This window comes from Rattus norvegicus, chromosome 2, assembly GCF_021556685.1.
Source record: "Rattus norvegicus strain SHRSP/BbbUtx chromosome 2, alternate assembly SHRSP_T2T, whole genome shotgun sequence".
In the NCBI taxonomy this organism is placed as follows: Eukaryota; Metazoa; Chordata; class Mammalia; order Rodentia; family Muridae; genus Rattus; species Rattus norvegicus.
In genome coordinates this window covers 190,622,479-190,646,400 of record NC_141535.1, presented here as the reverse complement: position 1 = coordinate 190,646,400, position 23,922 = coordinate 190,622,479, and the positions used below count along the sequence as shown (strand labels likewise).

Below are 23,922 nucleotides of genomic sequence, written 5' to 3'. Positions count from 1 at the left end.
CTGCATTTGGATGAACCGCCCATTTTAGGGAAAGGACGTCCTCCCAGGTAGTGGGTCTGTGGATCCTCCAAATGCTGCAAACTGCTTCTCTGGGGGGCACTAAACTTTAGGATGAAAGTGTTTTAGAGATGAGGGTAGCTCCACTTGAACTAGTGTTGACCATTACAAAGCAGGCAGGTTCTCTTGGCATTTTTTTTTTTTTTTAACCAGTGACTCCTTGAAACAGTCCAAACAAATACGATTCCTTTCCTAAAACACAAAACTTCAAAACACAATCTGAAGACAGCTTTCTCAGAGTTCCCCGTCGTCTTCTCCAATCCTTCGGTGGGCCTGTTTCCATATAAGGTAGTGTTTCTCTGGAAGAGGGTCCACAGGCTCAGGCAAGTAAAACCGTGGGCTTCTGAGCTGTATAGGAGTTTTAGACAAACGAACCTTGACTTTACAATTTAGCTGTGCTTTATATAATATTTAGGGCATATTACTAAAAGGGTATTGTTTGATTACTTGAAAATCAGATTTTAATGGAGACCCTGTCTTTTGGCCTGTGACCCTACAGTCGTTGTGACTGGTTTGTAAATATCACTGTAAAGACTTAGTGCTTGGGACTGAGGCTCCACATCCACAGCTGACGACAGACCCGGAGGGTTAGTAGGAACAGGCGAAGGAGAGAAGAAAGATCACACCCCACCATTTCCGCCCCTTTACTTGCCCCTTACATACATGTGCACAACCAGGGGAAAGACTGTCCCGAGAGACAGAAAGCTCTCTGCCTGGCTTCAGCTGAGGGCAAGCATGGGCCAGAAGGGGTAGCCTTGGGTGCAAACCAGGTATCCCTTCCTCCCTCCCTCCTTCTCTCCCTCCTTTTCTCCTTTCTTCCCTCTCTATTACTGTTTGAGGAGTTCCTCTAGGGCCAGGGCCACAGAGACATCACACTGGGGCTCACATTTTCGGATTGCTTTTATGGTAGGGCTTCCTCCTATGATGCCTAAGAACATCATCTTGAACATTTCCCACCTTGGTCTTTTAGGGCAGCAGAAAGGATAAGAATTGGCAGTGTGGGGGAGAGGCGGGGTCACAAAGCAGGAACAGGCCTCGAGCCAACTGCTTCGACCCCTTCCCTTGTCTGTCAGAGGGCAGCCAGGCTTACTAGAGCATACATCAATCCTCACCCTTCATGAAGTGGGCTTCCCTTCTCCATTAGTCTCTCTCTTTTTAAAACTCTAATTATATTTTCTAATTCTACCATGTATGCTTCCTCCCTCCTGCCATCTCTTCATTGTTGGAGAATGAGCCCGTAGGCAAGTGTCTAACCTCTGAGCAATGTCCCCAACCCTTACATTTCTCTTAGATTAGTAATCCCTTAATTTCGATGGGGATGTTACCTCCAGACACAGAAGACAGTTTTGAATGAATGTGATTGCTGGGCTAAAATGTTTTGACAAAATACACTATTTTCCCTAAGACCTACTGCCATGGAGGTCAAAGTCATTTGGAGACCATGTGGTAAACCTACCACATCTGGATGAATCTTAAGGAAAATGAGTAAACTCACTTATTTGGGAACATTTTAACATTTTCATTCTCAAAGTTGAACGATACAGTGTTTTTGTTTTGTTTTGCTGGATTTCAATAAGAAAACCTGTTTCAGAGGAGGGAACGCCAGGATCTTTGTAGGGTATTCAAAGCCCACAGCTGCAAACAGATGTTTATCAAGCACGAATAAAGAGTGGTTGGGAATGGTGTCCTTGAAGGTCACTGAGTGAAACCCAAGCTGGGACTCATCCACCTTGAGGGTAGGGGAGGGTTAATTAGGATTACTAGAAAGTGAGTCTGGTTGCCTCAGGCAAATCTATACAGGAACAAACAGAGCCACAGGTTGGGGCAAGAGGCGTACCTGTGTAGAAAGTTACTCACTGGCAAATAAATGCCTGTCATCATGGAGGAATCAGCAGCTCCCACGGAGATGAATGGAGCTACTGTGGGCCTCTGAAGCAGGCTCGGTGCTTCCTAGTGGGAAACATTGTATCTATTGGTAGTCAGAGCAAACGCTGGTAATAGAACCAAGGGTCTGGTGTCATTAATTTGTGCTTATTTTTTGCTACATCGGTGGATTCTCGTGATACAGTTGACTGGTTGTCAATCAGTCAATCAGCTGACAGCCTGGATCCACTTAAGTGTTCTTCCCACTGGCTTTGCCTGGATAGCCTCACTTATCCCTACGAGTTCAGTTGTTCACCACAGTTATTACCGTGATTATAAAATGTACCATTAGTTTAATAACTCTTGGGTGCTGAGATAGGAGAAGAGAAGGATTCCCCTCCCCCCCTTCACAATATGTGTACACTTATTGTAAGTCCCTCCATGTACCTCCCTTCTATCGAGCTCCTGGACTGTCATTCTTACTGTACAGTTAAGCACTGGGGAAGTGACCGCTTCCTGGGTGGGTCGTGACTGGACTTTGCACCTGCTGCCACACCCACTAAATCACTCTGTAGGCTCAAAGCATTCCCGTGGCAGCAACTGACTCATGGCCTCGGTTCCACGGTCTAGCTCAGAGTCTCTTCTCTGACAGCAAGTGGAGGGCTTTCTAAGGTCCAGATTTTGTTTGTTAAACAAAGGGTCCAGAACTCCTCTCCAGATGCGGGGAAGCAAGATGACAACGTGTCAGCCTCTTAGGTCCTCCAGTTATTAGACAGAGGTGGAAGCAGTATATACATAGTGTGCTGAGCTGACTGTGATCAAGTGCCAAAATGTGCAGCCCAGACGTTAAGCATTCTGGGTGGTAAGAAAGCAGAAAGATTGATGAGCTGAAATCTGAGCTTCTGGAAGAGCCAGGCCTTATGTTTTCCTGTAGTTCCAGCATATTTCAGAACTTAACATTGGGCTTATATTCAGGCTTGATAGAATGGAGAGAAACAAAAGAAAATTAAACTTCCTACAGAAATTCTGGGAAAAGAAACAACAGGGGCATGGGTGGGGGTGGGGGAAACTCTGTGAAAGGCTTGATGGCAAGATGGAAATTAAAAGAAAAAAAATTCTTGAGGTGAAATATATTCAACACCAAAGTTACCATACCATCTGAACTGTTTAACTGTTGCCACTCTGTGACCGTGAGTAAATGTCCATTGTTGAGCCGCCAGGAATTTATTTATTTTGGTCTTTTGAAACAGGGTCTCATGAAGCCCAAGCTGGCCTTGATCTCTGTTTGAAGCCAAGGATGACCTTGAACGGATCCTGCCTTTCTGTACAGAGTGCAGTGGAGGTCGTCATGCCTGACTGGAAATAAATTTTTAAGAGTCTCTTTTCGGAAGGTTTCACACCTGGCCAGTCAGTCACATGTCAGTTAGCAGAAATGAGAAACGCGTGCAGAAGTCAGAGCAAGCTTGATGTTCTGCACCGAAGAGGGCAGTTTTCCCAGGAACATCTGTAATTTGTTTCACATATATTAATGAAGGCCGGGGGAAGGGAAGGGGTCACTGGATACCAGAGAGCCTTTTTTGAGTGTCTGAATCATCCTTGTCAAGCTTTAAACAAGGAACACTGATTTCCCCCCCAGAGCTGTGAGGTCTTTTGTATTCAAATCCAAAGCACAAAACTCTATTGTGGGAGAAAAAAGAGTCTTTAATGGAAACCCAGTCGTGTCCACTTTAAGCAATGAATATAGTCTCAGGCGGCAGACATACCATTTGAAGCACTACAGCTATTAATAGATGGTGTGGGTTTTCTTTTCTTTTTTATGGGTACCTTCGTTGGAAGTTGTTCTAATTAGTACCACAGGGACCCTGGAGAGGAGGGAGGTGGGCCAGGAGGGAGGCAGGCCCACCCAACTACAGGGTGGTGGGTTAGAGCCTTGTTGGTTCTGATGGTTGGCTGAGAGTCCCTGGCCAACTCTCCCAAGCACACATCAGGCCTCTGGACCATGAGGGGGTGGGAATTCACTGCCTTTGAAGCTCTTTCAATCCTATCTGTGGAATTATTTTTAGCAAGGGCTAAGCAGGTGGCTGGTGGCATGCTTAGCTGGAGACCAGAGGGTGTACATGTGGGTTGCTGGCTGTGAGACACTCGTGGGGATTCCACCGCGAAGGAATGTCGGGCGTCCCGGGATAGGGCCCAAACGATGAGGTTTCCAGACAAGTCTTCCAGGCCAACTTTTAAAGGTCGGAGGAAAGTTTCTCGAAGGGTGGGGGCCCGAGGGGAAGGCTGGGTGGGCTCGGGCGTCTCCTCCCCTTTAAGCCGGTGGCCCCGGCGCCTCCTCCGTTACCTGGAGCGGGGAGGGGCTTGGGAAAGTTTGTGTTTGTTGCTGGCACAGCGCCGGGTGGGAGGCGCGGGCGGGCGGACGCTAAGGCTCTTCCCTTTTGCTTTCGGAAGGCGGTCCGGGCTGCTGCGCCCTGGGATCGACGAGGCCGGCTCCGGGGCCCGGCGGCTGGCGGAGGGCGGGAGAGGAGGAGGCGGAGGGCCGCGAGGAGCCAGGTGCGCACGTCCGCGCCGGCGCTGGGCTCGCTCGGCCGGCGGGGAGAGCGGAGCAGGCGCGCGGCCCGGCGGAGCAGCCGACTCTGGAGCAGCCGGAGCTGGAGGAGGAGGAGGAGGAGCGGCGGCGGGGAAGGAGGAGGAGGCGGAGAGTCGCTCCCGCCGGCCGAGCATGGGGCGCCCGGCGCCGAGGCCGCTGCTGCTGGCGCTCCTATCGCTGGGTGAGTGCGCGTGGGGCGCGGCGGGGCGCTGGGTCCCGGGGGGGCGCGGCTGCCGCTTGGAGCCTGGGGCACCCGAGGTGCCCGGGGCGGCTCCCGGGAGACCGGGATCCCGAGCGCCGGGCCGCCGGCCGGGAGGGGAGCGGTGTGGGGCCGATCGGAGCCCGGTGCACATCCTCCTGGGCCCGCGCTCTGGGTATCCGGAGCCGCCCGGCCTGACCGAGCCGGGTTCTCACGTGTGCCGGGGGAGTGGCTCGTGGCCGGTTCCACCACAGCGCTCTCTACCTGTTGGCCACCGGGAGCCGGGCTCACCTTGAACTCCCGGCCCCGGAAGGTGCGGGCGGCCCCAACCCGCGTGCCCGGCTGGGCGGAAATGTGAGCCTTTGCTGTGTCCCGCCATAGCTGAGGCCGGTCGGGATCGTTCTTCACTCGCTAGCCCATGCTGAGTTGCTTTTCCAGGGAAGCAAGAGAATCCAACTATCTTCCACGAAGGTCACTGGGTTGCCCAGCGTTACTGTGACAGTCTTGTACCATCCCTGCCATCTAGCCAAATCAGCCTCAGTGTTGCCTTCCAGCGTCTCCTGAAGCTGGCTAGCCTCTGATTAATACACAAAGACCCGAGAGCCCAGCTTTTCCAACTTTTCTACCTGTTACTTCCCTTGTTACTGGCTCTTTCTCTTTTACCCTCTGGAAATCCTTGGTGCCTCTCAGTGGTTTGGCCCGGTATCCCCTCACCCACCCAAGGAATCTTTCCTGAGCTTCCCCCTCCTCTCTCCATTTTCCATTCACTCCTTACACAGACACCATCTTCACGTAGATACACAGGGTGATCTTAACCAGTCACTTGATGTATTTATTTAATGCCTGCTTTGGTTCAGGAAGGCAGATCCCCTAGTGTGGTTATATGCTTGGATCCCTGTGACCAGTGTCATCTAGGACAAGCAGGATTCCAGACCCAGCCCTGGTTCCCTTCCAAGCCCCTGCAGAAGATAAATCTCAAGCTTTCTCAGAGCACATAGTATGTGTTGTCTATCCCAGCCAGGCCTCAGCTGCACAGAGGCTAAATTACTGCACTTCTGATGCTGTGGGGGTCCCAGTGGAGACCTCCCTCCACCACTCCCCTTCTGCTGGCATTAGGACATTACTGTCCCAGCCCCCATGAGTCCTGGCTGCCTGCAAACTAGCCTTTCTGTCTGCTACTAAGATACTTCACCTCTGAGGGGTTTTCTGGCAATGATTCCCTCCAAGAACTCACCTAGACAAAATCCTCCAGCTACAGCCCATGTGCAGAAAACATCCAGTGGTTCTCTGTGGTTTCTGATCTTAGTCCCCTTTAAATTTCCCCTGCCAGGCACCTGTCCTTGTAAGTTGTGTATTTGTTGCACATTGCTGGGGATAGTCCCCACCATTTAATTGACTTATATGTCTGGGTCAAGCAGGGCCGTGGCCTGTGGTGGCACAGATTGCATAGGGCACCACTCCCATCTGCTACTCACTTTGTGGTTTATGTGACTGACTCTCCCTAGAGTGGTCAGTCTATGTATGAACCAGTTAAGAGGGTAGCGTGAGGTAGAAGTTTAAAAAGGATGCCCTTGAGGGACTGGGGTTGCAGCTCTGTATTTGTGTAGCTTTGCCGGGTTCTGGATTCCATCCATCATATCAGACAAATAAACAAGCCACATCCAACAGCCCAGGGTCAGGGGGGTTGTGGGGGAGCACAGCCTAGGGAAAATCATGGTGGTATACCCATGCATCCAACCTTGATGAGACTTAAAAGAATTTTGGGTGTGATTGCCCAGTGCAGATTCACCCACCAATTCTCTGAATGGTTGATGTGCCATCTATAAACTCTGTCCCTTGATACCGTACCAGGTGCAGCTCCAGCCTGACCTCTGAGGCATCCTTCCAGTGTTGATACATTTTCCCACACACTCTGAGTGTGGAAAGGGAGCGTGTTGATAAGCAAGATGGTCATCTCTCAGGTCTTGCTGCCAGAATGGAGTCGTGATGTCACTGCCGCTTGTATGGTGACCCTCTGTGGGCTCCACCTGAACCCCATCCCTTTTTGTACCTTTTCCCAAGCACAAGTTCAAGCTGTGTCCATCCTTCTGAAAGCCCCACACTCCACTCACCCACCCTGTGTTTTCCCATTGTAGCCAAGGCCTTGGAGGCTCCCCACGAAGACAGCTTGACCCCTCACTTGACTGGTTTCCTCCAGCTCTCCTCTAAGGTCGCTATTTTTCCAGTGGATGATTCGGTGCCCCCACCTGTGTGCATTGAACTCTTGTTATCTTTCTCTCGGAGACGCCTCTTGTGTTTGCTTTCTACTTTCTGCTTTAGAGATTTCTTTCTAAGCACCTTTTTGCTACTCCTCATGAAATCTGTTGCGTTTTCTAGCCCTCTTTCACCCCGTCTCTTCCCCGCGTAAGTCCCTTTGCCCCTGAAGCTCCCCTTGAAGCTTTCTCATTAAGCCTACTGACCAGTGGGCCAGACCCACTCAGTCCCACCCAGCAAATGACAGAAGTATAGCACCACACAAAGTGGTTGACTGGGCTGTGTAAAATAGTGGTAAAAACAGTGCAAGCCCTGACCCCAGCTCAGCACTGGGGAGAAGCAGGAAGGAGGGGGTTCATTTTGATTTGGAGGTTGGAGTTGCTTTTGCCAAAGAGGTGACATGTGAGCTGAGCCTTGAGAATAATTAGAATTTTGGAAGAAAGGATAGAAGGGCGTCCCGGGGCTCTGGGGAAAGCATATTGTGGGTGAGTAAAGTGCATCCCTCCTGTAGAAATGGCACCAAGTTGTTCCAGGAGATGGGAGGAGGGTTGGGGGAGGAGGGATGAAGATGACTGAAGAGGTAGGGGGTGTGAGGGAGGTGTGGAACAGGCTGAGTTGTGAATTGTTGGCACCTTGTGGGTGGCCAGGCAACCTTTGTTTTATGTCATGGCCCCTGTTCATGACACCAGTGTCATTGTCTGTCCCCAGGTCTTACATCCTCACCTGGTTACCCTCCAGAGGCAGGGCCCTATTGGTCTTGCTAGCCCTCTATTCTCTTAATATTAGGCTGTATGACACACAGGATGCGTTTGACTAACTGGGAACATGTAAATGGATATGTCCTCTTTTAAATTTTATTATTTGTGGGAAGTAAGTAGACAAGAGAGTCATTAATACATTCTCTACATCTTTTTAAAAAATGCAAATCTACTAAGATAGCTTTTAAATGACAACAGTATCACACTTATATTTTCAAATTCAGCTTCTGTAAAAGGGTATTATGCTAATTAGGTAGGCTATACTGCCTTAATTGCACACTCCTGGTAAAATAGGATGACAATACCCACCCCCCCCACCCCCCCTCACCACCACCACCACAGTGGCGTGCTTCTGACGGACAGTTTGGGTAGGCCCTTGTTTCACACAGCCCACTGGTCCCCGGGTTGGTGATCCCTTCCCCTGGTTTTCAGGATCACGTAACCATCATCCTTACTCTTCTAGCCCCATGAAGGAGGGAGGCAGCTTGGATGGTATAATGGATACTCCATGGGCAAAGCTCAGAAGTGACGTCATTTCCGTGTGTATTCCGCTGGAGACAGTTTAGTTCCATATCATACTAGCTGCAAGGGAAGCTAGAGAACACAGCAGAAACCGGCAGCCATCTGCCGGCTACCGTGAAAAACAGAAGGATGGACTTGGGGTTTGGAGGCACCAAGCAGTCTCCTGGAGGATGCATGACACAAGATAAACTTTATCCTTTATTTGCTTACTTGGTGGTAACTAGAGAATGACCCTGAACCTTGCTCTTCTCTGGTGGCTTCTGTAAGGCCTCTGCTCCTGGCAGGCACGGAGCACCAGTAGCTACCACTTGAGTGTCAGGATCTGTCAATCATTCAAATCTTGGGAAAGGCTCAGTTGTTTTCTTCTTATAGATGAGGAATCAGGTACCCGGAATTGTGCAACAACTTGTTCAGTCAGAACAGGACTCCATCATGTCAGCGCTAAGGAGCCGCTGACCGTTGTTCACTGTGCCCGCCCGCACGCTGCCCATTGTTTGAGATTTAGATGAAGAAAAGATGATCGTGGTTAGAATGCAAAGCCGTAATTAAAAATAGGATCCAGGGTGTGTGGGGCCCAGGTGCAGTGCAGAAGGGAGTAATGGTGTCAGCATGCACCTCTCAGATGTGACAACCTTGCAGGTCCTCATTGCCTGCTCAGAGGAATAGGGCTCAAATGAAGCTTGCTGCTCCACAGGGCACCGCATAAGGAGGAAGGCTCGCAGGAGAAGCAAGCGTGAATCCCTCTAGCTTAAACAGCCTTTGAAGTGCTGTGGTCTTCAGAGATTCCTTGGCACTTATTTCAGTCTTGTTAACAGAATTCCTGTATCTGCCAAGCTGATTAATGCCTGCCCTGGCTATAATTATTCTTATTAGCCTGCTGGATAGGGGCGGTAGTCATCAGTGACACTCCTTACAAGGCAGCCGGGCTGGGCGGCTTTTATATGGCTATTTGGTTTTGGTGATGAACTGCCGAGCTGATTTTTCTCCCTATAGATGAATCTATATGTATGGATTGGCGCTGCGTCTGGCAGTGAATAAAGTGTGGGCTGGTCTGTCGGAGTGTGTCTGTGTCTCACTTTATCAAATGAAGTTGGTGGAAGCTGTCAGGACCAGTTCATAGCTGTTTGGTTTAACTGCATTGGTTTCTGTAAGGCAGGGCTGCTAGGCCGTTTGACTCTGCTTTGGGAAAATAACTCGAGCTGGCAAAAAAAATTCTAAATAATTTATCTTCCGGGAAAGACGAAATGCTGGAGTTGGCAGAGTTGGTGGTGGGTTTTTGTTTTTGTTTTTTTTTTTTTTTTAGATCTTGGGCTACCACCCCTGCCCCCCAACACACACACACCTCTTTGGAAAGGAGCACACACAGACCCAGCGTCACACACTGGCGGCGTGATTTCCAGGAGACAAGACAATGGAAGCGTGTGTTTATGATGTTCTTTGAATGTTTATTTCACTCGGTGCTCCCTAGTGTTTGTGCTGGAGGATGGAGTCGCTACGGGGCACGATTCAGGTTTAAGCATTCCAAGGCTCTACCTGCAGCCTGTTTCACACCTTCGTGAGCAGTTGGAACGCGGATGTGTCAGCATCACTTGGAGTGTTTCAGGGGACCGAGGGACCGTGCATTGGATGCTGTTGTGTCTCGGGTGAATCTGGCCGAGAACATTAAAGAGCAGAGTTGTGCTCGCGGGTTCAAGGTTCATTGCAGAAGGCGTGCTGCCATGGAATCTAAATGACATGGAGGCACTTTGCCGCCGGATAGGTTACTTCTCAGACCTTAAAAGCAACCATGAGCCAAGAATATGTTGGAAATGGCTCTCCCTTGTTCTTGTTTAATGCTGGAGCAAGCTGCAGCCTGGGGGCCAGGGTAAGGAATCCCCGTTAGTTTCGTGTGGGCTGCAGATATATCAGGATCTGGTGGTCGGCCCTGGGAGGCCATGATTAGAGGGCACTCAGGGAACCTCAGCATCCCGTCCTGCCTCGGGATGAACGGTTTGAAGATGGAAATGGAGTCAGATTTGCTAGCCGAAATCTCAGCTTTAGAGAGGCAGTAAGATTGAGAGTTCAAGGCTAGCTTAGGCTGCCCTCTCAAGACTTTAGGGGGAAAAAGGAAAAGGAAAGAAAGGGGGAAGGAAAAAAAGAAAAAACACGCATGGTTTGCAGCTCATTCGTCCACTCAGCAGACCCTGAGCCCGTGTCATTTACACAGATCAGGCCTCTGAGTGCTGTGGATTCTGAAGTGAGGGGGGAGCAGGGCAGATTGAGCTCTATCCAGTGTGGTGGCACGAGGTGCATTAGATGTAGGATTAGGACCTTCACAGAAAAGGGGTGAAAGAGTTGGCAGCAGGTCAGAAGGGAAAGTTCTAGAAGTAGTCATCAGAGGGTTGGGAAGAGAGCCAGATGAACATCCTATTGGAAGCCGAGCAGAGCCGAGTGGGAGCTGGCTTGCTAAACAGGGAGTGGAGGCGGGAAGTGCTGCTGCAAACCAGAAAGATGACGAGAGAAAAGTGTGGGCCTGGTGTGGAGGCTCGTGGTGAACACAGCCCTCACAAGCTCGCCCTCGGGCTCGGGACACTAAAGTTTGACTGTACAGTAAAGTTGGGTTTGAAAACAAGTGCTGAGGTCAGCAGGTAAGGAGGACATTCTTGACTCAGAGGCTCACCTCCCTCCCCAAGAGGTGCCAGGTAGGAGACTGCTTTGAAGGTGGTACCTGTTCAGTAGGATCCAGGAGACCCCATCATGTGGAAGAGCAGCCGGGGAAACAGGCTGGAGAGGGACTACACATGCCTGGGCCCTAGATGGACTCCACAGAATAGAGTCAGTGAGGTTGGAGCTCAGGGAGAGTCCTTGGCTTTGCATGGTCCGAACAGAGATGAGGAGGTGCAGGCAGGGTTTGGGAGGAGTGCTATAGTGTGGAACACGGTTCCTGCAGTCAGTCCTCTTAACCTTTGCAGCTCTAGAATGTCCCCATAGTTCCCAGACAGTGTAGGGAGAAGTTTTCTGTGTGTCTCATTTCTTCTCGGTGTTATCTAATGTCTGGATCAGTAGAGTTAACCTACTCCTGGATGGCTATTTTAACGTGTTCTGAGTGTGCATGAGTGCATGCGTGCGTCTGTGTGTCTGTGTGTCTGTCTTGCTGGCCCACAAGCCTCAGGGATCCAGCTGTCTTTACCATTCTGGTGCTGGGGTTACAAATGTGGGCTGGGAATCAAACTCAGGCCTTTTTGGTTGCATAGCAAGCACTTAGCTTACTGAGCCATCTCGTTAGCTCCCTTGGGCGACTTTTTGGAAAAAAAAAAAAAAAGGAAAGAAAAGTGTTTGGTGGATATTCCAGCCAAGGCTTCCTGCATGAGAACAGGCCCAGCCCATCTCTTCTCTGGTTATGGTACCTGAGAGGGCTGCAGTAATTTGTTACAGACAAACCATTGCACGTATGATTTAAAAACTGTCTCTATACATGGTACCCTTCCCATCCCACCCCAGCTCCTGGTTAAAAATAACCTACATGGAGAAGAAGTACTGGGTTTAGGCTTTGAAACCAGCCCTCCTTTGAACTCTGCCTCCTACACTCTGGACCTTAGACAAGTTTCTTTGCTACTTTGAACCTCACTTTCCATCTCTGGGAAATGGGCAGAATGCCTCTCTTAGAGGATTGTCATTAATGTAAAGACTATCTTTAAAATGCAAGCATTCCAGTCAGCGCATATACATTTCTAATGTGGCCTGGAACCACAGCATGCCTGGACTGTCCTGATCCAGTCTAATGTGCTGAATCGGAGTCTGCCGCTGAGCCGGATGCCTAGGAGGCTCAGATGCACACCAGTGAGCAGGGCGTTCTAGTCTGCAAGGAGACTTTGCACGCAGCATATATGGCAGCATGGCTTTCCCAGTGAGTGATAGAGCAAAGGGCAGGGCCAGAGGCAGTGAGCACAGTGGGTTAGTGCTGGGCTTGCTGGATGTGGGAGGCAGCAGTTAGCACTGAAGGACGGAGCAGTGTGGGCATACGGTGGAAGCTGCCAGCTTGGTTTTTGTGTTAAATCCACCAAATTTGGCACATAGGAGGAATGACATCATGCCTTCCCATGGAATGAGGTTAGAAGGATGGGGGACCAAGGACTCAGAGCCTCAGAGAACCTCACAGGGAAGGTTGGCCAAGGAGGTCAAGTAGGACAGACCGGTGAATGAGACGTCAAGGCTTGTGACTCTGCAGAGGGCTTTGAGGCTTCACAATCTAGAATCTCCAACAGAGGATCTGGGGGGTGGTGATAGAGGGATCATAGATAAGCGTTTAACCAGAGCCTTTCCGCTGTTTGGGGCAGTTTAGCATTAATACCAGACTAGGGTTGGCCTCAGATGTTTAGGGAGGAGCCATGTGACTTCCTAGAAGCCTCAGTCCTGGGTATAGAAGGGAAATGGTGAAAACTGCTGACTATGATACACTGAGGGCCGAGCGCAACCAATATAACAGTTCTCCAGAAAACCCCTGCCCACCTCCTCTGTGGTGTTTAGCTCGTACCAGGCGTTACACTTTCCACGTATTGACTTGTTGAATAGGCTTTGTAACCACAGCAGATGGGTTATTATCCCCATCCATTAGATGAAGGCACTGAGGCACTGTGAGATAAATTGCTCAGGGTCATACTGTAAGTGACAGAGCTGCTGAAACTCAAACTCACACATCATTCAGATGGATCTCTGTACATGCGAAGGAGTTGATACAGGCAGCTAACGCGTGCTAACAATCCTCTCACTGTCTTTGAAGACCAGAGGCTTGGATCGCTCCTTATTCCTTCTCCTCACTTGTTTCTTGACCTTGAACAAATTGCTGAGTCGCTCTTAGCCCCTGTAATAAGGATTAGTTTAGCTGGTTCTGAAAGGCTCCCCTTCCGCCTCCAGACTTCTTTGAGCATGCTGACTCCTGCTGTGGGCCATATGGGCCTCTTGGTTGGCCCTGGCTTTGCTGGCCCATCGCCATCTTCCCCAGCACTGCTCAGGTCTGCAGCCCCTGTCAGTGGTCTTTCTCACTGACCTGGGACTGGTCACTGGTTGGTGCCACTAAGACTCTGGATGTTGTCTGCTCTTCTGTCTGTGACCAGCAACTCCTCCTCCTCCTCCTGTCCATTTCCTGTGGGATCTCTTTCTAGGTTCTTTAGAGTTCTGGTGTGGTCATCACCAGGTCAACTGGTTTTCATACTGATTTCTAGGTTTAAAAAAAACAAAAGGACAAAACCCACATAGCACTTCAAAGTGAGTGATGGGATGGGTAACTATATTACTGCCTTTCATTTGTTGTTGGTGGAAGTTTCGATTGAGGATATACAATGTTAGTAGGTTGGAAGTGTGTGATTAAGTTGCAACCTTCAGAAATGTAACTTGTATTTTTTTCTGCCTTTATTCTTTATTCTTCGGGTCTCCTATGGAGCCTGATTGATGGCTCCACCCTACAGGAGTGTATTTGCGCTTGTACTCGTTCCAGCTAGTGCCCTCTCCCCATTTATCTCCCTTTCTCTCTCCCCTCCACTGCTCTCTGCTTCCCTCCTCCCTCCCACCCACACTGGCTTCAAATTCATGGTCTTCCTGCTTCGGCCTCCCGAGTTCCAGGATTACAAGCATGTGTCACCATGTCCAGCATAGCAAGAAGGGATACTGATATTTAGATGTGTCTAAACATTGACAATGTTCTGGGTTTGACACCCTTCCTAAAGGAGGAGAGTTCAAATTCTGACCTACCTTCCTCTCACATGACCCTTAGTAGGCTAAGTGTCCCCTGGTGTTCTCAGGGGATCTTCTTCTCCCTTGGTCTGAAAGGGGAAAGTTGAGGATGTTGCTGGGTACCGTCCCACCGAGGGATGCAACCTAGAACACTTGTGAGATACTGGTAGGAACCTGTGCTTCTGGCCTATGGCTTGATATGGCTTGGCTGTTGCCCAGTCCTCCTCCCTGGATGCTTTGAGGTGCAGCTAAATTCAGCAGTGCTATCCCGAGAGACCCCTTCAGGGATGAATCGTGTGTGTTAAGTAGCTTGCTACTTTGCACTATTCTAGAGCTGATGGGGTGGGCCCTGCTTTCTGAATACATCTTTTCCCTGGATGACCAGGAGTAACATCAGACTCTGTGTCGATCCAGGGTGTTGCCTCTTAGCGTATATTGCTTGCAATGAAGAGGGTTTTTATTTTTTATTTTTTTATCCTTTAAAAAAAAAAAAGCACTTGGCACAGCCATTCATTTTTCCATTTTCTGAAAGCTAGAACATCCAAATGTTTTTTTATTTATTAGAAGACATTACAGTCTGTCATCCTTGATTGAGAAATCCATACGGTAAATCCAAGTTAAGACGATGATGCCTGACCCAGGGCTGGGTACATGGCGGGTACTTTGTCATGTTAGTCGGTGGGCATGGCCACGGCTCTAGGAGGAACAGATGATTTGTGCCTGACTGCTAGTCTCCTTTGCAAGACAAGGCATTCCTGCTTTCCCTCAGCAGCACCGGGGAATATTTACCATGTTCCCGACACTGTGACACATAACAAAGGAATTAACAAAGGCAGTCCCAAGAAGAAACAGAGCCAGTTGTAACTGAACAGAGGGTGGATCCTTCGTGCTTTTAAGGATCTGAGTGAATGAGTTATTAGATGGCTGTGTCTATGGGGCCGTCACAATTAAAGGGGTATGTCTGGAACCAGGAGCTGCTCTTGGAAAATGTTCACAGAGCAGGTAGACCAGCAAGTGTAGAGATGTCCAGGTAGGGAAATGACCACGGGGGTTGAACATGTCCAGCCCAGCATCCCATTTAGGGATTACCTGACGTAAGCTGTGCAAATAAGAGTCCTCAGGGGCTGTGGATATTAAATTCTGGGAAAGGGAGTGGGTGGAGAGGAAGACTGTGTGCAAAGTCACCCTGAAAGGTGTTGGCAGCATCATCAGCGCCCACAGAGCAGCCCCAGCCACGCGCACACCGCTTATGAAGCCTTCTGGGACTTCCAGGAAGCAAGGCTGTTAAATGAAGGTGATAAGTCAGGCCATACGCCTATTTTTGGTTGTTTCTTACAAGGAAAACAGCTCACCAAACAATTACTGATGTTCCCCTTAGGTCGTTTAACACAGTGTTTCTTCAAAGGACTATCACCCGGAGAAGAGACACAGATAAGTTTTAGAGGAAGGGTGGGATGTTAGCGGGTTTTCTGCGGAAACAAGGTTTATTTAGTCGTGTAGCTTATTCATTGGAGTCCCACTTTAATAACCATTTATTCCCACCAACAGGTTTATCCGAAATATCAGTATGAGTCCCAGAAAGGGCTTGATATATCAGTAATGGGGAAGGAAGTTCTCTTCGGGCATCCGTGGAGGGTCACAAAGGCAGGGAGGGTTTTTGTTCATCTCGGTGTGTAGCAGCATGAGTCTTTGTATGGTTGGATTTACTTACATGTTTAGAAAGCATCTGTGGGATTTGTGCATATTATATAGTATTCATATGTTACACATACACATGCACACACACCATACATGCATACATACCACACATGCACACACATGCACACATGCATACACATGCACACATACCACACCATACAATGCACACACACCACACATGTACACAAAACACACATATATACACAGGCAAACATATCACATATGCACACACCACACACATGCACACACACCACACATGCATACACACCACACACATACCACACATGCACACACCACATACATGCACACACACATGCACACACACATGCATACACACGGTGAGAAAGTCTCCATCCTTTCTGTGGAATGCCTCTGTTCTTCTCTTGGCAGCTTGTGTGTAAGACATGCCACTCATAGAGTCTCAGTATTGTCCCTTTACTATCCCCACCCCTTCCTCCCTTTGTGGGGTTGGTATAGCCTTTCCCATTGTACAACAACATCTGTTCCCTCTACACACACCCAAGACTCCTCCTAGAGTTCACAGTGAAGAGACCAGGCTTCCTTCTCCCCAGGACTTGTTTCCAGGACCTTGTGGCTGGGTTGGTCCCAACCACAGACCGTCTGCTTGTCATCACTGTTTAGCAGGCAGCCAGCTCTGAGCCACGTCTCAGGGTAGGACACTGAAGCTGCTGCCTGAAGCCTGTGCCACGTCTCACTGTCTGCCTCGCTTAAGCCATCATTTATTATCTACCCTGTGCCAGTCATTATTCTAGAACCTGGGGCACATAAGGACATAGACACGGTCCCTTGGTTCCTTAGCTGACAGGTTTGACATCAATGGGAAGAGAGTTGGCATTGGTAAAATGTCCAGCAATTGTTAAAGACCGAAAGTTTAGAAGAGTTTGAGGAAGCTGGAGACTCTTCTGCTACTTCAGCTAGAGGAGCTTTGGCAGAAAGGCTAAGAAGGCAGGTGTGCTTCTCTGCCCATTGGTGTCACTGCCAGGGTCACCCCTGCCTCTGTGTGTGCCTTTCAGAAGGCTTTAATGGCATGTCTATAGAGAGAGCTTTTCATTAAGGCTCTGAAGCACCTGGGTACCTGGCTGTTACTACCCCAAAGAGGAGTGCTGTGACATCTTGGGAGCTGGTGTTGAGAATATGGGGACTGGCAGGGTGTCACTTGCTGTGCGGCTTGCAGCTCAGCTCATTGACTTTGCCAGGTGCCACACTTGCTCCAGACAGGTGCCCTTCACTTTCTGTGACGAGCTCAGCCAAAAGCTTGTTTTAAAGTGTCTTAGTGAGGGACTGTTTCTAAAATTGATGAGATTAAGTACCCCTGTTAACCCATCTGGACCAGGAGCCAAGGGTTTATGATGCCTTTGGGATTCCAGGAACTCGTGGAGTGAGAAGTGGCCACAGGTACAACATCAAGCTGGGCTGGGGATTTGACGTGCAGGAAGCCATCTGTCCCTCTAGTCTCACATCCAGTGAGGGAGGCAGCCGGCCTGGAATGCTGATGGGTGGGCTGGCCCTCTGCAGGCACCATCTGAACGCTGCCTGGGTGGGCACTGAGGTTCAACAGTGTGGACTCATTTGAGCTCATTAGGTCCTGAAATTCAGTATAGGTTTTGTCTGGCTGAGAGGGGGTGGGTTTTCCAAGCAGATGGAAGAATGCAGGCAAAGAAATACACTGGTTTATAAGTGCTTGTTGGCTGTTTCTTTTATTTTCTGTTTATTTTTTTCTTGAGACAAGGTCTCTCTATGGAGACCAGGCGGGTCTTGAAAGCACGTGATAAATCGTAGACTGGCCTCAAACTTAGAATTCTTTTTTTTATCGACCTCCCAAGTGCTGGGATCACAGATGTGTGCCACCCTACCCTCTCCTGAAAGTTGACTTTGAATGAATAAGAAAGTTCGCAGCTGGAGTAAAGGATGACTTGTAAGGAAAGGTGTGTTGCAAGCAGTTGAGGAGAGCCATACTTGTTGCCCAGTACGGAATCATAAACTTGGCTAAAGCATACTACTTGTTTGCTTAAGTAACTTGACCACGCGGTTCCCAAGGTTGGACTTTAATGAGGTCATTCTATATCAAAAGGTTGGGCATGAAGAGACGAGTCTTAGGAAAATGTCGTCTGACTAAGAGTTGAGAGAGAGTTGAACACAGTTGTTTCTGTTTGGCTTTTAGGCTGTGACTTCCCTGAAGTGCTTTGGGTCCCTCTGTTCCTTTAATTACTTGATATTTTTCCTGTTTCAGGATCACCCCACCCCCAGCTGTGCTATATCACTGCCCTGTTCGTCAGCCAATAGGGGGCCTGTCAATCCCTATGGCTCTGCATGCGGTGGGTCTACACAAAGAGTTTGTGAATGCAAGCGGTTTCATTCCTGCCTTGTTAATGGCCATCTTTTCTTTAAAAGCCACACAGACAAACCCAGAATCTCCCATCTAATTTCTTGCATGACAAGGGCTCACACTCGGTTCTTTCCTAAGCCTTACAGGGAAGTTGGCTGGCGTCGACCCCACCCCACCTGCACTACCTTTGAACTTCAAGAACAGGTTCTAGGTCTTGCTGGAGGAGGGACACACAGGTCAGAGGAAGAGGAGAGCCTGGCTTAAGAGAGAGTGATACAAAAATCTAACCTAGTAGAGAGTCTACCCAGATTTGGCTCAGGCGTCTTTCCTGCCCATTCTCGAGTCTAAGCCTGATGCTTTCCTCTGTTCTCTTTAAATGTGTAGCTCAGACGGGACCAGGTGTTCACACAGAACTTGGCAGGCCATGCTGGCCGGTTTGTAGGTGGAGAGGATAGAGGATGGCTGAGGAGGGAGGGATGCTAGGCAGTGCCTGGGCCTCTAGCAGCTGTTAATTTTATAGAATGTGCTGAAATAATCCTTGTGGATGACTGGTGCCTCAGCCTCGTCTGTGGTCCATGGAAAGAGAGCCATTTTAAACCATTGTGTGTTCAATGGGTTGTTACTCTGCCTAGTCAATGGTACAGATTGCCTCAAGGCGGTTTTTTGCATCTCCTTTAAAAAAAATTATCACTTGCTCATATGACTTTTTGAACCTCAGTTTCCTTATTTAATCCTCTCCTGGGCGAGCATTGACTCTTGTGAGCATAGTTTACAGACTGTAGAGAGCAGTGCTGTAACCGTCCGGTGGTTCTGGTCCTTAAGGGCAGAGAGTCAACACTTGGTTTGCTCTATTAGGTTACGTTCCATCGGGGAGGTGGAGCTGCTGTGACTATTATGGAATATAAGTTAGGTTTCACACAACTACCAGAAGAGCTGAAGAAGTGAAGTTGAAAGGGGAGTCAGTTGGTCAGGAGCCAGTCTCAGATTGGCCTTCCTGAGCTTGGGTGGGTGTTGGCAAATTGAAGATTGACGAAACCAGGAACAAAGCAGTTGGAGTCTCCAGAGACCGTTGTGGGGATCTGAAGGACATCTACCTCATTGTTTACTTCTGTGCTGGCATCCAAGTACCCAGTGGTCTTGGCGGTCATGGAGTCCCTGAGAGCAACATCTGGCAAGAGACAGGAGACAAAGAGCAAGGACCAGCTGGGCTCAAGGGCACGTCTGCTCTGTCTCCCCCTGCCTTAAACTTGAGGCCCACCAGAGCAGAAGGCCCTCGGCTTCCCAAATCTCATGTGACATTTCTGTCTTGTCCAGCTCTCACCCGGAGTTACAGGAGAGGAGGATTCTGGAGAATGTAGTTTGTGCTTAGCCAAGTTGACACACTTCGAGCCCCACAGTTTCATAATGTAGCATTAAAGATTTATGGTTTCAGCCTGCCACAGCCTCTCAAAGGCCCCAGAACTGGAAGCACACTGTCAGGTTGAGTTCAGTTAGCAACGGTCTAGTCTGTGTGTGCGTTGTGACCTGAGAGTCTGTTCCTCGGTGGAGGCTCTCCATCTCTGACTGTCTTCGGCACCATCCTTGTCTGTGATGCAGGAGGGAGTGGTTATTCAAGGCAGTGGAGGCACTGGCTGGAAAGAACCGAGTTCTTGTTCAGGTGGAGGCAAGCCTCCTTTCTCCCTTGTGACCCAGGGAACATCGTCTGAAAGCTAAGAGATTTCTGGATATAAGTGGTTACAGAGGACTGCAGGCCTGGGAACTATCATGCACACGTTGAGGGAATCAGATTTCACTCTCTGGATCATCCTTCACCCATGTGGCCTGTTAGTTACACCTTCCCTTCAGCTATCTAGTGTACATTTCAACCTGTCTGAACCTCACTGGTTTTCTCTGGTGCAGCCGTTCTCATTAGATTCCCCGCATATCAGATCTTTACATTATGATTCATAACAGTAGTAAAACTACAGTTATGAAACAACAACAAAATAATGTTATGGTTGGGGATCACCACAGTGTGAGGAACTGTATTAAAGGGGCGCAGTATTAGGACGGTTGGCGATTCCTGCTCTTCTGTTTCCTTTGGAGAGGGGGTTTTCACTGGCTATTAGCTTCCCAAACCCTCCAGTGCAGCTGCCACCTTTGGCTTTGACTCTCACTTCCCTTCCCTGTTATTCAGTAGAGGGGCAGATCTGTAGTAATCCACTGGCTGCCACATCTGCTCTGGGAACCCACTCTGCGTGGAGATCTTTCTTTGTTGAGGCCACTCCCCTTAGTCACCTTCTGTGTCTCTGTTCAGTCTTCCTTTTACCTTACCGTCTCAAAGTAAGTTGGAATAATGGCCCTGCATGGAGGCCCCTTCACCAAGGCCTGTGGAGGGGAATGCTTTCTTCTTGTAGCTTCACAGCACTTCTTAGCACTTCCTCTTGTTATCCTGTTACCCCTCAAGACAGACACCTGGCACACCTCATGTGCCTGTGGCCTAGCACGGTGTTTCTTGCTCTGCAGTTGTTTATTGAATTAATAATTCGTATTTGTCCAGTGTATCTTAATATACTGGTTATTTTCTTGTTGTGAGCAGATGCCCAACAAGAAGCAGTTGAAAGAGAGGATAGGCTTCTTTGGGCTCACGGATTTGGTCTATATGGCCCTTGATGGAGGGTGGAAGGCAGGTCATTCCATGCTGGCAAGAGCACGCATCTGGTGTTCTCCACCATCTCACTTCATGGCAGAACAGGAAGTAGAGAGAAGACGGAACGAGGAGCCAGACTATACTTCCAGCTAGGCTCCACCTCTTACTCTACAACCATTCACAACCACCATATGGAGACCGTAAGTGTTCAAACACAAGCTTATGTCTAACTACAACGGTGAGCTCTTTTCCTTTTCTTCTTTTTTTTTTTTTTTTTTCGGAGCTGGGGACTGAACCCAGGGCCTTGTGGTTGCTAGGCAAGTGCTCTACCACTGAGCTAAATCCCCAACCCCAACGGCGAGCTCTTAACTGAGCTGCTTTTTAGAATTTTTTTGAGACAGGGTTTCCTTTGTATAGCCCTGGCTATCATGGAACTTGATCTGTAGACCAGGCTGGCCTCAAACTCTGAGATCTGCCTGCCTCTGCCTTCAGAGCACTGAGATTAAAGGCGTGCACAGTCACTGCTGCTGCCACCACTTGGTGGTACTTAATTGGACTTTTTTTTTTTTTTTGAAGACCATTCTAGTAGAACCATATTTGCTTTGGGATGGCATTTGTGAAATACTGCCATGTGTGACTTCATTGCACATTCTCTGTTGGCTGTAACTTGTTTAATGTGTACACACACAGCATTCCCATCACCGAGGGACTGTCTGGGTGAACACTGGCATGCTCCCCTGATGCCAGATCTCTCAGAGGCAGACTTAGGCAGACAAAGGTTTCTCGTTTGTTGAGGCAGGAACTCCGGTAGATGCATTTGCTATAAGGTTTGCAAGTTTGCTTCTGTATGTGGCCATCCCCAGCTCACATGAGGACAGGCACATCCTCCTAGGACTCCCCGGGCACCTGGTCTCCTGTACTGGCTGGGCTGTGTCAGTGTCTTTGATAACGGAAGCGGCCCGAGCTCTCTGTTTCAGGGCTCTGCCTTGCCTGTACCGCTGTCATCGTAGCAGCCGATACATATCTTACAAATGGCTCCTACCTGAAAGCCAGATGATAAAAATTTGAGCAATAATAGGAACAGATTGCAAGAATGCTTCATAGCTGGGCCACACTCTGCAGGTCTTGATTTAGAATAATGTTGATGATAACCTGAGAAATAAAATTATTTCCCGTGGCTATCAGGGGGAGGTGGAAAAGGATCAATAAATAAAGTTTGGTCTTTATTGTCTCGTTTTCTCTTAATGATTTCATCGGTGGCTGGTAGAACTTACCGCTGAGCACATTATGTGTGCAGTCGTTTACCTTGAAAGCCGTGCCTGGCTTTTCCTGCCTCTCCTCAGCTACTCCAGATACAAGGAACCTGAAGGCATCTAATTACCTTCTTGAGTATTCTAAAGGGAGGGAGATGGTAATCTGGAGTCAGCTCTCCATTGTCAACCATCTGCTGATCACATTACCTTTCGAGCGCGCGCGCGCGCGCGTGTGTGTGTGTGTGTGTGTGTGTGTGTGTGTGTGTGTGTGTGTGTGTGTTAGAGTTGCCATCACTTTCAGGTTATTTTGTATTGATGTGTCATGTGTATGCACCATTTATGTGGGAGCCCCTGTAGTCCAGAAGAGGGGGTCAAATGCCCTGGAGCTAGACTTACAGGTTCTTGTAAGCCACCCACTGTGAGTATTGGGAATCAAAGTCCAGGGCTGAGATACCAGGAGGTTCCTGAAATGATTTTAACAAGCCTCATTCACCATTTCTCACCTGTCTACTTATTGGAACTCTATTTCTTCATGACTTGTTTTCCTGCTGCTTTCTTGCCTGCTTTCTTCATACTGCCATTGGGGAATAGGAAGTATTTCAGAAGAAATTTCCAGCCGTTTTTCTCCTTCTCTCAGAGCAGACAGAGTCAGCCAAGGCAGAACTGACCTAGCTTGTGGTTATTGATAGCTCAGTGCATAAACCACTGGGCTGGGGACTCCGTCTCTCACAGAAGCTGCCTGACCCTCTTCAGGCCATCTGTTGAGCTTCCTCTTAATTTGTGGCGAGCTAGGAATACCTACCTGCTGGTGTGTTTGCTGGACGAGAAGTCCTCTGGACACTTCCCAGCTCAGAGAGCATGGCTGTCAAAGACACATAGATCCCTTAACGGATCAGACAGAATATAGTACAGACGACCTAAGCAAGGCTCTGGTGACTTTAGGTGGAAGGCATTTTTCTATCTCTTCCCCAATTTGTTATTCTCTCCGGCCCCAATGCCCGCTATTTTGTTTGGTTGTTGTTGTTTGAGATAGAATCTCCTGCAGACCAGCCTGGCTCCCAGTCTTCCTGCCTTGTGCTGTGATTTCAGATGTGCACCCCTCCCCCCCCCCCCAGGCTCAACCTTTCATCTTTGTGGTTACCCTAGAGATTAAGCCCCGTGTCGTTTACACATTTAACCAGTAACTGTTTCAGCCAAATTTACTTTTAGCAGAATTAATGCAGAAAAGTTGAAATTTGCCTAAGTTTTTAATTTTGCTTGAATTTTTATAAACTTCAATGCACCCTTTATTTAATTATTTAAGTTTAATTAAAGTTGCTAAAAAACTACAAACCCTGTCCATTGTTGACTTCTCCATATCTACTACTGAGTTTTAAAAAAAATTGCATTTTCATTTCTTTTTCATGGTGTACGTAAGCGAGCACACAGAGTCGGAGGACATCTTACAGAAGCGAGTTCCCCAGCTAACTCAGGCCATCAGGAGCAGTGACAAGGGTCTTTGCCCACTGAGTCCACTCTTCTTATTCCTCATATATTTCCACTATGTATATAGAATGCATATAGATACCAAGAAGCACTTGCTGACTGGAGCCTGGTATAGCTGTCCCCTGAGAGGCTCTGCCAGAGCTTGACCAATACAGATGCTTGCAGCCAACCATAGGACTGAGCATGGGGACCCCAGTGGAAGAGTTAGGGGAAGGACTGAAAGAGCTGAAAGGGTTTGAAACCCCATAGGGAGAATAATATCAACCAGCCAGACCCCTCCAGAGCTTCCAAGGACTAAACCACCAACCAAAGAGTACACATGGAGGGGCCCATGGCTCCAGCTGCAAATATAGGAGAGGATGGCCTTATTTGGCATCAATGGGAGGGGAGGCCCTTGGTCCTGTGAAGGCTCGATGACCCAGCATAGGGGAATGCTAGGATGGTGAGATGGGAATGGGTGGGTGGGGGAGCACCCTCATAGAAATGGGGGAGGTTGTATGTGGGGGAACCAGGAAGGAGGGTAATATTTGAAATGTAAGTAAGGAAAACAACCAACTTTTTA

The 23,922-nt window shown here is 48.8% G+C and overlaps 1 protein-coding gene across 3 annotated transcripts in view; it reads left to right on the top strand.

Annotated features, from left to right (window-relative positions):
* Window positions 1-4,006: 4,006 nt before the first annotated feature.
* The window catches only part of Ptgfrn (prostaglandin F2 receptor inhibitor), a 72,163-nt gene continuing 52,247 nt past the window's right edge, over window positions 4,007-23,922 (top strand). The window contains exons 1-2 of one of the 3 annotated variants that reach the window (XM_087621015.1): window positions 4,335-4,495; window positions 4,639-4,688. In XM_087621015.1, the coding sequence (XP_087477141.1) occupies window positions 4,640-4,688 (49 nt within the window). In that variant the 5' untranslated portion in view covers window positions 4,335-4,495; window position 4,639. Of the gene's footprint in view, window positions 4,158-4,334; window positions 4,496-4,601; window positions 4,689-23,922 lie in introns of those variants that run through there. The other 2 variants (XM_087621017.1, NM_019243.2) reach the window with 2 other exon arrangements.